This window comes from Microcebus murinus, chromosome 4 (assembly GCF_040939455.1).
Source record: "Microcebus murinus isolate Inina chromosome 4, M.murinus_Inina_mat1.0, whole genome shotgun sequence".
In the NCBI taxonomy this organism is placed as follows: Eukaryota; Metazoa; Chordata; class Mammalia; order Primates; family Cheirogaleidae; genus Microcebus; species Microcebus murinus.
This window is the reverse complement of record NC_134107.1, coordinates 76,316,312-76,328,671: the sequence shown is the minus strand read 5'-3', so window position 1 is coordinate 76,328,671 and position 12,360 is coordinate 76,316,312. Positions and strand designations below refer to the sequence as shown.

At 46.1% G+C, this 12,360-nt stretch overlaps 1 protein-coding gene across 2 annotated transcripts in view; it reads right to left on the bottom strand.

Annotated features, from left to right (window-relative positions):
* PANX1 (pannexin 1) overlaps window positions 1-12,360 on the bottom strand; it is a 51,075-nt gene that overhangs the window by 22,462 nt on the left and 16,253 nt on the right. For both annotated transcript variants that reach the window (XM_076002444.1, XM_076002443.1), the window contains exon 2: window positions 52-191. In XM_076002444.1, the coding sequence (XP_075858559.1) occupies window positions 52-191 (140 nt within the window). The remainder of the gene's footprint in view (window positions 1-51; window positions 192-12,360) is intronic.

Below are 12,360 nucleotides of genomic sequence, written 5' to 3'. Positions count from 1 at the left end.
CGTAGCGTAATACAAAGTAAACAAGTCAGATTTGGAAGTGTCTCCCATTACCTTGTGCAGCCACAGTGGCAGGTTTCCAGAAGCGCTGTGCAGCGAGTCCTTCTGCTGAACAGCTGCCCAGCAGTAAGAGTCCACGAAGGCGGCCTGGCGCCAGGAGAAAGAACTTGGGGAGAAGCAGCTTATTTGCGTACCTGAGAAGCAAAACAGATTGTTCCAAATGAGTGAAACGTGGATGCCTGCCCTCCCTCCCCCCACACTTTTTTATAGTGTCAAGTCAGGAGCACCAGGACAGGACACGGGGACATTCGTGAGGACAGGACTGAAAACACACACCTGAGTTCATATTACAACTGAGTACTGGAGTTTTTTTGACCAATACTGGTCATGATAGTGGCTTGGGCTCAGCGTGGAAAAGTCTCTTGAAAGAAGTGAAACCACCATAAGAAGAAAAAGGGAGCAGAAAAAGATCCAGACCTCAAAATGTAGGCGGTGAATGTGGATAGAGCTGGTTTGATTTGGGGTAAGGACCGAGAGAAATGGGGGTTTAGGGGTGGGTAGGGACAAAGAGTCTCGATGCAGGAAGCTGGAGCAGGAAAGGAGTCCTTTTGGAATGAACAGACGAGGGGCTCTAGCCTGAGGAAGAGGAGGCTGGAGGAACACTTGGTGATACGTCACTGGATGGGAAGTTAGCAATTTTCCATCTTCTCTAAGGAAGGAAAGAGCCCAAACTGCAGCCCGAGCAGTTTACATTTGGGAGGTGAATGCCAAGACCACAAACCTCCCAGCCGGAGATGGGAGCTGGACGGGGAACGGGGAGACCTGCGTCCCTCCCGGGGCTCCGCCGTCAACTTGCTCTTCTGGAAGGGACTCTGGGACTCGGTTTTGTCCTCTGCAAACTGAACACTAATCATCCTGCAGATGCTGCCATTCCGTCTGTCAAGCTTACTACTTAGAAGACTCTCCGTGCCACAGTGGGAAACTGGCCAATAGGACCTGTGGGGCTCAGAGCAGAGGCCGCGCCCTCCCCGCTCACCAGCAGGCGAAGGGGCCAGTCCTGCTCCCCTGTCCCCACCAGGCACACGCAGGGGGGAGGGTGTCGCAGGCATGGGGCCAGCCGCTGAACCCAGTGCAGGCACACTCTCTTCCACACCCTACGCAGCGTGGGAGAGGGCCAACGCCTGGCCTCTGACATGAGTCATATTTAAACCTGACTCTGCCACTCATTCCCTGGTGACTCATGGCAGGGAAGTCACGCACATAACCTTCCAAAGCCTGGGTTATCCGAAATGGGAATGGTATTAACAGTGTATCCACATTGCAGATATGATGTTGTGGTGACTCAAGAATTAAAAAAGGAAAAAGACAGTTGCTATAGCACTTACTATAGGGCCTGGTTCCCAGTAGTTAGTTGCTCAGTGTTACGTTTTTTTCTAGAAGTAATGAGCAGATTCTGGCATCACTTTAAAGACTGGGGCATGCCCACCGTTCTTCCTTCCCACCCTGTAGAGAGGGGATAGGGGCAGTGGGAAGATGCTTGCTGGACTTCCCTGGTCCCTGGCACATAAAAGGCCTCAGACAGTCAGCTTCCCCTGGGGACGGGGTGGCCTTTATACCTGTGGCAGGATAGGGAAGTGATGGGGACATTGTCAGGAGAACAGATTCTTGTGGTGGGGGGTGTGGTACGTGGCAAGGCCCCGAGTACCCCGTCTTCCTCAGCAGGTGCCTTTATGCCCACAGGTATCAAGAAGGGACTTTTCAGCCAGGCGCGGTGGCTCACGCCTGTAATCCTGGCACTCTGGGAGGCCGAAGCGGGAGATTGCTCAAGGTCAGGAGTTTGAAACCAGCCTGAGCAAGAGCGAGACCCTGTCTCTACTAAAAATAGAAAGAAATTAATTGGCCAACTAAAAATATATAGAAAAAATTAGCCAGGCATGGTGCCCTGCGTGCCTGTAGTCCCAGCTACTCGGGAGGCTGAAGCAGAAGGATCGCCTGAGTCCATGAGTTTGAAGTTGCTGTGAGCCAGGCTGACAGCACTCTAGCCTGGGCAACAGGGTGAGACTCTGTCTCACAAAAAAAAAAAAAAAGGGTCTTTTCAGCAGCAGCCCTGGAAGGAGCCCTGTGACCATGTTGAAAAGTCACAAACATCAGAAAGAACTTTGTAACAGGGGCAGTTCTTGCCATCCAGGAATGGCCTAAATATGAGTTGGGGATGGGTGAGATATTTCCCTTCTGACTGTTATCTCATTAAACTTGAGTTCTTACATTTTATAAAAATAGAGTCGTGAGGATGGCATAGGACTCGGGGCTAAGCTCCCACTGTGCCTGCACCAGTGTGACTGCTAGAGACTTCCTGTGCCAGCCACCCACGGAGGCCTTTGAGGGCTACAGCAGACACACACAGGGGACAGGCAGACCTGGGGTTACAAATGGATGGTTTCTGGAAAGGTTGTCGGTGAGTTGCTTGCTTGGGAACATCAGTTCAAATACTCACGGACATGAACAACACTGTTACTATTTCATGACATTCTTTCTATAAGAAACGGTGCTTCAAGTTCTATCTCGGGATCTCAAGGACCTCTCCCCAAGCAGCAGTAGAGGAAGGAGGAGAATGAGAGGGAGAGATATGCAGGACATGTGGAACTCATAAGGGAATGCTCTTCATCTGGAATGGGAGGTCAGAAGAAAAGGCAGTGGGCAATTAATATTCACCACACACCAACCAGCTCTTTAAGTCAGTACCTTGGTTAAGTGTCACAACCAAATGGAGAGAGAGACAGAGAGCAAGAGCAAGAGAGAAAGATCTGATCTTCCTTTCACCCTGGAGGAAACCAAAGCTCACAGCAGTTCATTCAGTAATCCCCTACCCAAGCTAGGAAATGGTAGCAGCATAATCTAAATCTGTATCCAACTCCCAGTCTCTTTCAGCATTCTTCGATGGGCCAGTCACTCCGCAAGGCCACCTGCAGAGATCCTGGGGACCAAGGCTTTGTTGGAATTGGGGGGGGGGGTGGTCTGAGCAGGTGGTTCCTCCAGGTGGCAGGGAAGGGGAGAGCTACCTGGAAAGAGTCAAGGACAAATGTGGGAAAAGAAATAGATAAGCCCCAGGTGCTGGGTATTCCCAGGCCAGAAATGGGAAACAAAGTCAAGGAATTCAAGAGCTAGGCAGGGAGCGAAGAGAGGGGTGAAGCAAGAGGGGGCAGGGCCCTAGCACAGCGGGGTGCTGGGAGCCACATGCCTCCTCTAGGCTGTGACCACCAAGCCTGACTGGGAGGCCGACTGCCGCCCTGTCGTGGGGAAGCTTGGGACCCAGACCATCTGGACTCACTTCTCCAAACGTACTTCCTCTCCCTTTGTCTCGTTTACTCTTCAAAATAATATTGGGAGGTAAAGAGATTAGGTCTTCATGTACTTTCCTAGTAGTTTCTGGTTAGGAGGGCTTCCAGTCTCTCCCTTCTCTGTCAGTTTAAACCACCACCTCATTATTCATTCCTAAGCTCGGTTCTGATCCTGACACTACCTTGGCTCAACATTTCTCATGGGTGCCCCCTGCCCCGGGTACAAATCCACACGGAGGCTCAACGCCACTCTGACTGCTGCGGCTCTGACAGGCCTGATGCACCTCTCCTTGCACTTGTCCTCTGCCTGAGGACCTTCCCTCCAACACCTGCAAGCCAGAGCCCCCACGCCTTCACCTCAATGCCTCATCTTTCCAAGCATGGCTCCATATCACCCTCTCCAGGAAGCCTCCTCCCCACGGACCTCCCACAGCATTTTAAAGCCATCAGAGATGTGCAGAAAATTACCTTTCACCATGTGGTACGAACACCCACACGTCTCATCTCCTCCTTTACTGCTATCTCAAGTCTCTGTGGGCAGAACGCGTCTGTCTCTCTGAACCTCACGCGCCACTCTGTACCAAATAACATCTGTCTGGTGCTTTGAATGTTTTCAAGTACTACTATAAATACCATCTCAATTAAGGTTCAAGTATCCCCGTAAGGTATCACTGCACAATTGGACAGCTGAGAAAACAGAGCCCCGTGCGACCCTCCAGCCAGAGTCCACTCTCTGCACCACTGTGTGTCAGCTTCAACGAGTGCACCGTAACTTCTAGGAAATGGCTTTAGTGAGATACGCACTGCCTTTTACGACTGTACAAAAAGCAAGAAATGAGTGTCACGTTTATGCCACAAGCAACACCACTTCCAACTGGCCGAGAGCACAGAGGCAGCTGTGGGCATGACATTCGTGTGTCTGGCCAAATATAACAAACAATCTCGAGGAGGAAACGTGTGCTCACAGGGCCCCGTGGAAGTAGCCAAAACATCTGCTAAAGCAGCAATCTGCACCGCAGGCGTTCCACACTCCTGGTCCCTTGGCCTGGAGCCGGGGTGTAGGTCACACCTTCTCCCTGAGCAGCAGCCCGGTGGCGCCTAGTGCAGCCTAGATCTGATCAACACAGACTAAAGAGAAACAGGACGCAGGCTGGGGAGAGCAGGCTTGCCAGCCAGAGGTTTCTCAATGGCGCCGACACCAGCAGGGCGACAACTTCCATGCTTGTCCCACTGCAGCAGGAGGGCCTTTGGTTTACTTTTGCTATTGTCCTCCTTTCTCTCTCTCCTCTTTTTATTCTGTTGTTCTTCTCTCTTTTAATAGGCCATCTGTTGTTCTCATGCATTACTAATGCTGGGCTGTTAGGAGGGCCTACACCTAAAGAGCTGCTAGGTTTCCGCAGTCCCTGGCCACCTTTGGACAAACACATCCACCCTCCCTCCCAGGATGCTGCCGAGGGAAGGAGCTTGCTGCTTGGCTTCCACATTTAAGTGCTGTGAGCAGCGCAGGAATCAGGCCGCCTGAAGGAGTTAATGAAACTCATCGAAACCACAAGTTTAACAAACACGCGAATAGAAAATTCTACTCAACTGGCTGGGAGGACTTCAGAGGAACTTCTCAATGGAAGAGATGCTAAGCTGAAGTCACTGGCGCACTGCAGAGACTGAAGAGGGGGCAGATGGCAGGAGGGCACTAGTAGCACCTGCTGTGTACTTTTACCCCCATCTTAAAGATGAGGAAGGTGAGGCACTGAGATCTTGTGGCTAGTGGGCTGCAGAGCTGGGATATCAACTCAGGCCTCCACCTTTACCCTCCAAACACAAGAAAAAGGAGGCAACAGGCACAGGTCTATTGAAAAACACTGGATCAGAGACGGTAGGATGAGCAGGAATGAGACAGGAGGATTTCTTCAAGAGGAACAGTAAATACAGGGGTTGCTGTTCTGGGAGAGACAAAGAAAGGGAAAACAATGCAATAATGATTACATCAATGACAATCATTAGCATCTACCTACTACCATTTTAAGAGTTTGCAAAATGTTTCCATTCAGAAAAAAAATCCATTCCAATTCACTTTCATGGAAATTATACAGACATTTACACATACCAGATTTAAGCAGATCATAATACAAACTATAAAGCATTGAACTTAAAAGTTCTGACTGTATTTGAAGGTTGCCAAAATATTTGAAAACTACTATAAATGCTCAAGTCCAATGAGAATAATCATACAAACAGGTCCCTGAATACGTGGGACAGAGAGGAAGAGATGGATAGTAGCCTGCTCTGAAAATACACACAGAACAGAAACAAGTACTCAGAAGGATCAAACAGGTCTGAATCTGTTTAAAGTACCTTTGACCCCAACATAAGACTGAATGACATTTGCCCCAAAGGATTCTTTCTTGCCAAATACTCATAACTTCTAAGCATCATAATATAGAGTAAAACTGCAAGAATCTCAGAATAATTTCTCTTTTTTAAAAAGAACAAATTCCTCTCCTCTTCCCAGCAACTTCAACCCAAGCAAAAGCAAAAAAATATATTCTGGGAGTCTTGAATTATCCATACAGCCTTCACTTTTCCTTTGTGGGAACTGACTCCAAGGCAAATAAGTGCTTTAAACCAGCAAGAAAATATAAGTACTCTGTGGCCCAAACTAAAAAATGGAATTGAAAGAATTTTTTTTTTCCCTTTAAATCAAGTTCGTTCACCAGGTCTCTTTTTTCCACAGCTAAGCCTGGCTTTTAAAGAGAACACTTCAAGGCTGACACCTGCTCCTTTGCTCAGATCAAATGTCTAAATGAGTTCCAAGAAGTCCCACATACTTCACTACCTATCTCCATTGCAACAATGAAGCAACAAACAACAGCTGGGCGTTTTAGAATGAAGAGTTTGCCCTTACGAATCTAACAGATCAGACACAGCACTGCTTTCAATGATGGAGGGAAAAATGAATAGCTTGTACCTACCAACTGCATGGGTACAGCATGTGGGACCTCGTGGTCACACAGCCAAAGAGAAAACCACCAAGCCCGCAAGCCTTAGAAAGGAACCTATAAGGCTCATTTAATTCAGTTAAGAACGATGCTGTAAATGATACAGCCTGCTAAGTGCAGGAGCAGAAGTGAAAGCCACCTGAGCTGACAGCCACAAGGAACCACGAAGCCAGGATTACACCCAGAAGAACAAACGGACTAGACAACCAAGTAGCAGCTTCAAGGGTGTCCTGCGGTGGCAACTCAGCCCCTTGGCACAAGATGTGTATACCACACAAAAGAACTCACATAATTCCAATGTAAAACCTAACAACAACTGCACAAGAAATAAAGTTTCCATGATCTGCATACCAGGGGAAAAGAGGCATCGGAAGAACTCAATGGTATGTTAAGATGAAAAAATAAGTACTAAATGTATCTAAATTTAAAAAATTTTTGTATTCGAAGATTTAATTCAAACACACAGAAGATATACCACATACCTAAAAGTTTAAAGAGAGATTGACATTTTGTTGTATCTACCTCATTTTTTAAAAAATTAAATGATTTTGAAAAGTTTTTCCAGACCTACCAAAAGATTATGAGAATATTACGAAATCCCACCTAGCTGGCACTCAGATTCAAACACTTACCCTCTCTCTATATTACACACACACATATATATGCGTACATAATATATACATTCTTTTTTTCTCTGAACTCCTTAAGGGTCTGTTGCAGAGATCATGATCCTTTACTCTCTGAAGTATGTATCTTTTGAGGCAGCGGTCCCCAACCTTTTTGGCACCAGGGACTGGTTTCATGGAAGATAGTTTTTCTATGGATTGGAGTTGGGGGGATGGATGGGTTTGGTAGGATTTAAGCGCAACCTAGATCCCTCTCCTGTGCAATTTACAGTAGGGCTCACGCTCCTACGAGAATCCAGTGCTGCTGCTGACCTGACAGGAGGCGGAGCCCAAGCGGTGATACAATGATGGGGAGCGGCTGTAAATACAGATGAAGCTTTGCTGCTCACCCCAGCTGTGCAGCCTGGTTTCTAACAGGTCACAGACCAGTATTGCAGACTACAGTTCTAAGGGCAAGGGCAATCTGATAAATAACCCAGCGCAATGATAAAATTAAAAAAAATACCTAGTGTAAACTGTTACCTATTTCAGATTTCCTAAACTATCTTTTTCTCCAATCGGGATACAATCTTGCTCTCCACACTGCTTTTAGTTGCTTATCCCAGAGCAGTTTCAAAGCCTTTGTCATTCATGGCTCTAACATGCAAGGTGAGCACAGCTCCTTCTGTGCAATGTCTCTTGATTTGTGTCCGATTGTTTCCCCATGCTCCCATCCAGGTTCTGCACTGCTGGCAGGAATCCCAAGGAAGGGCTGTGGGTCCTCCTTAGGACATCACCCCAGGTGACACTGAATGACAGTTTCCCCCTGGCTGGTGAAGTCACCTGCAGTGATCCCTTAAGTGAAGGTGCTCTCTGCCAGGCCCCTCTCCATAAAAGTGCCTTTTCCCTATGAAATAAGTCTGTGCAGACTCTGTTGGCAACTATGTAGATATCGTGTCCTATAACTAACTTTCACCCAGTGATGAATCCAATACTTCAACCTTGGTTACAAAATGAAGATTTTTTTTCCCAATGTTATCCTTCCCTTTACATATATTAGATGGCATTTGGCTACTAAGAAGAGCTTTCCCTTTGTTTTTTTTTGGTACCAACATGGACTCACGAAATCCATTGTTATTTATAATCCATCACTGTTATTCATTTTGATGCTCAAATGGTCCCTGTCAAACTAGCTCCTGTGTCCTTTTGACATGTTCCCCTCAGTTTCTGGGCATTCCTGTACATCCTGGCACAAGAGGTTCCAGGATTACCTTGTACTTTCTCTGCCCTAACTCTCAACTGGCCATTTCTGCAAAGAGCTCTGGGTTCCTTTAAATGGGTAAAGGAATTTTAAAACCAAGATTTGGGTGCTAGATGTGCTCACTGTTCCTGGATTGTCACTGCTTCTAGGCCCTTATAGCAGATGAAACTAGGAAATAGTGTTTTTTTGTAACTGAATTTACACTGAAACGTTTAATTCTAATTCAACACCACTGGGTTCTTCTTCACCTACCCCATCCCATGTTTGTTTCTCCTCCATTCATAGTGAGAACCCTGGCTCCCCACAGTATCTATATAGTTACTCATTTGCTCAATCCTGAATTTTGCACAAAACCATTTTAGAATTTTTAAAGCAAAGACATCTGATTTTCATTTTTAAAGGTTTACTCTGAATGCTATGTCAATAATTGACTATGTGGGGTTAAGAACAGAAGCAGAGACCAGTCAGGTCTCTCTTGCAATAGTTGAGGTGGGAGATGATGTAAAGACAGTCACAGCACATGTCTGCCTGAAATCTCTTCTGTCACCTCTAGGTCCTCGCCTGGTCCAGGCCAAAGGTTTTGGTTCCATGAAATGAAGACAAATACAAAAAACCAGATGGAATAAAATCATGTCTTTTTGCAACAACATGGATGGAACTAGGCCATTATTTAAAGTAAAACAAGCAGGCACAGAAAGTTAAATATTGCAGATTCTCACTCAAGTGGGCTAAAAAATGTGTACACATGGATGTACAGAACAGAATGACAGACAATGGACACTTGGAAGGGCGGGAGGATGGATGATGAGAAATTAGTTAATGAGTACAATATGGGTATAATGTATGGGGGCTATCTGGAAAGTATCCAGCCATTGTTAAGATAACGAGAACATATTACATAGCTGGATACTTTCTGGACAGCCCTTGTATGTTATTTGAGTAATACCCTAAAAGCCCTCACTCACAGATTGCACCCCACTGTGCAATCTGTGCATGTAACAAAATTGCACTTGTGCCCATAAATTTGTACAAAAAAAAAAAAGAAAAAAAGAAACAGATGGAAGGTAGAAAACAAAACCAAATATCTCTACTATACTACTATGTTCAAAAAACAGTGTTCTGCAAAATCACTAACGTAACAGGGCTTATAGGACATACATGTTTGGGGCAGATCACTTAAAAGCATATGCCATTTTTATCAAAAGCACTAACAGAAACAGCCGCAATCCTAATAAACACACACCTGCATAATGAGGGTATGGAAGGGAAGGTTGAGGCTGCTGAGTTACACACATAGAGCAGAACACACAAAGCCCAGAGAGAACTGTACGAAAGCACTTCTGAGCTGGGGCGTGTGACCAAGCAGAGCCAGGGAAAAAAGCAAGGGGTGGATGGGCACTGACTGGGTACACCCATGTCCCTTGAACGTCCCCTTCAGCTGCTTCATCCAGATGTTCTCACTTGGTGGCACCAAGCATTCACATGCTGGGGGAAAAAAATCATACATGAGCCAATGTGACTCCCATGCTATGCTGATATCATTCCCCTACTGATCACACGTGAACTCCTTCCCAACACAGAATCGCCCAGTGAAAGAGAAGAGAGTATGTTAATACTAAATACTACCATGTGATATAGCACCTCTTGTATATTCCTGGATACAGCTGGAACCCATTCTACTAAGTGAAGTATCTCAAGAATGGAAAAACCAGCACCCCATGTACTCACCAGCAAATTGGTATTAACGGAGCAACACCTAAGTGGACATATAGGAGTAACATTTATCGGGTGTCGGGAGGGTGGGAGGGGGGAGGAGGGAGGTGTATATACAACCACGACGAGTAAGATGTGCAACGTTTGGGGGAATGGACACGCTTCATTGAAGCTCTTACTCGGGGGAGGGGAGCATGGGCAATATATGTAACCTTAACACTTGTACCACCATAATACGCTAAAATTAAATAAATAAATTAATTAATTAAATAAATACTACCATGAGACAGGAATTAGATCTCTCATTCCAACAAAAGAAACCTGTGAGCTAGCTATCATTATACTCATTCTACAGATGAGGAAACAGAGGCTCAGAGAGGTTAAGTAGAGTGAGACAGCCGCTACTTGGTCAAGTTGCCACTCAATCGTGAGTACGTGGCCATGTTCTTTTCCCAACACCATGACACTCCAGGAATGAGTGACCAGGGAGGAGAGAAGGTGCAGGCAGGCCACGGGGCTGGAGGGAGTGGAGGAGGACAGGCACTGTGGAATTCGAGGCCAGCTAATAACACAGAGCCAGCATTCATCTCCCCTGCAACCTGCTCCTGAGCTCTAGGCCCAAGTTCACAGAGAAGTGTCATCAAAAACCACAGAGCCGACAAGAGCAGCCACCTGCGGTCCATAACTGGAGTGTGAGGACCTTACGCGGAGCACATAATGCTACTCTGGGTGGAGTCAGAAACACTGTTGGCAGGGTGGAGAGGACTGCTGGCACGGAGTTCACCTGGAGGGGAGGGAGGCAGGGCCCATGGAAGGGAAAGGCAAGACCCATAAATCACATCATCAGAGATGCTGCAACAGGAATGTGAAGTTGTGAGAGCTGGGAAATAAATCCCTGCAGCCACCCTGGACCAGTCACACGTCCACCAGAGGAAATGTGCTTGTTCTTGGTTTTTGCATCGTTTAAGAGGGTTGTGGGGGAAAATGGGCAGGATCCCAAGATGAACATGAGAAATGGATGCTGGGGAAAAAAAAGGAAGAAATAAGGGTCAGATTAAGAAAGGTTAAAGGAACAGATCATTGAAGTCCAAAGGCAACTTTAACGGATACCTTTAAGGAAACGAGGGGTAGGCCGGGCGCAGTGGCTCACACCTGCAATCCCAGCACTCTGGGAGGCCGAGGCGGGAGGATGCCTTGAGCTCAGGAATTCGAGACCAGCCTGAGCAAGAGTGAGACCCCATCTCTACTAAAAATAGAAAAAATTAGCTGGGCATGGTGGCATGTACCTGTAGTTTCAGCAACTAGGGAGGCTGAGGCAGGAGGATCGCTTGAGCCCAGGAGTTTGAGTTGCTGTGAGTGAGGGTGACACTACAGCACTCTAGCCTGGGCAACAGAGTGAGACTCTGTCTCAGAAAAAAAAAAAAAATAGGAAAAGAGGAGTTACCACAAAATTACCCTTTAGCTGGTCTTTGTTGACATAAAAAAGCTTAATTTGCAGGAAATTATATGAAAGTTTAGATATGGGGGAGTGACTTCAGCCTAAAGCGGAAAAAATAGGTAAGTCTTCTACACAGAATTGCTACAACCTGTATTCCTGAATGTTGCCTTTAAAAAGATTCCATTATATTCAACAGAGACTGGGTTTTCCCTTCTACTTCCTAGCAAGTTGATTAACATCTCTGAACCTAATTCTTCTCATTTGTAAAACCTCACAGAATTCCTATAAGGATTAAATAAAATGGCTGCCGCTGCACCAGCTCACATAAGAACCGAGAAAATGGTAGCTAGAATGTTTATTTGTGTGTCAGGCGCTGTGGTAAGCACTGGCAATACAAGGATGTGGGGTTCTTTTGTCACATCCTGCATTATTTCCTTCAGTGCTCTTATTCCAGAATAAACCTGTTGTGAAAGCAGGCCTAGGAGAATTATTATCCTAGATTTAAGACAGGAATTAATCCCAATAAGAGAAACCCATGAACTGCCCATCATTATACCCATTCTACAGAACAGTGGCTTTAAAGGGGCCACAGCCTCAAACTAGACCAACTTCGTTAAGTCCTTTTGCATCATCGGTCCCTCAAAGACGCCTTTCAGAAGCTAGGTTTTGTAATTCCTGCAACAAAGAAACCCTTCTGTGTAGCTCAAGGCCTTGAGCATCTAAATTCAGTACTGAATCAGAGATTAGTGACTCTGGCAAAATGAAAAGAACTTACAATGACTGTCACTATTAAGTAGACAACTGGTCATGTGACCCCTTTGCAAATACAAGGACAGTCTCAATAGACCATCATGGGTTTCACGTGACAGATGCAAATGCTAAAGTGACAAATGTTCTTTTTTTCAAGGAACCTCAGAAAACAAAAGGGACATCCATGCGCTTTTCATCAGAGCCGGGTCTCCGTTCTTCCCATTTCTACATGGAGCAAGAGAGTACCGATGTTCTAAGGCAC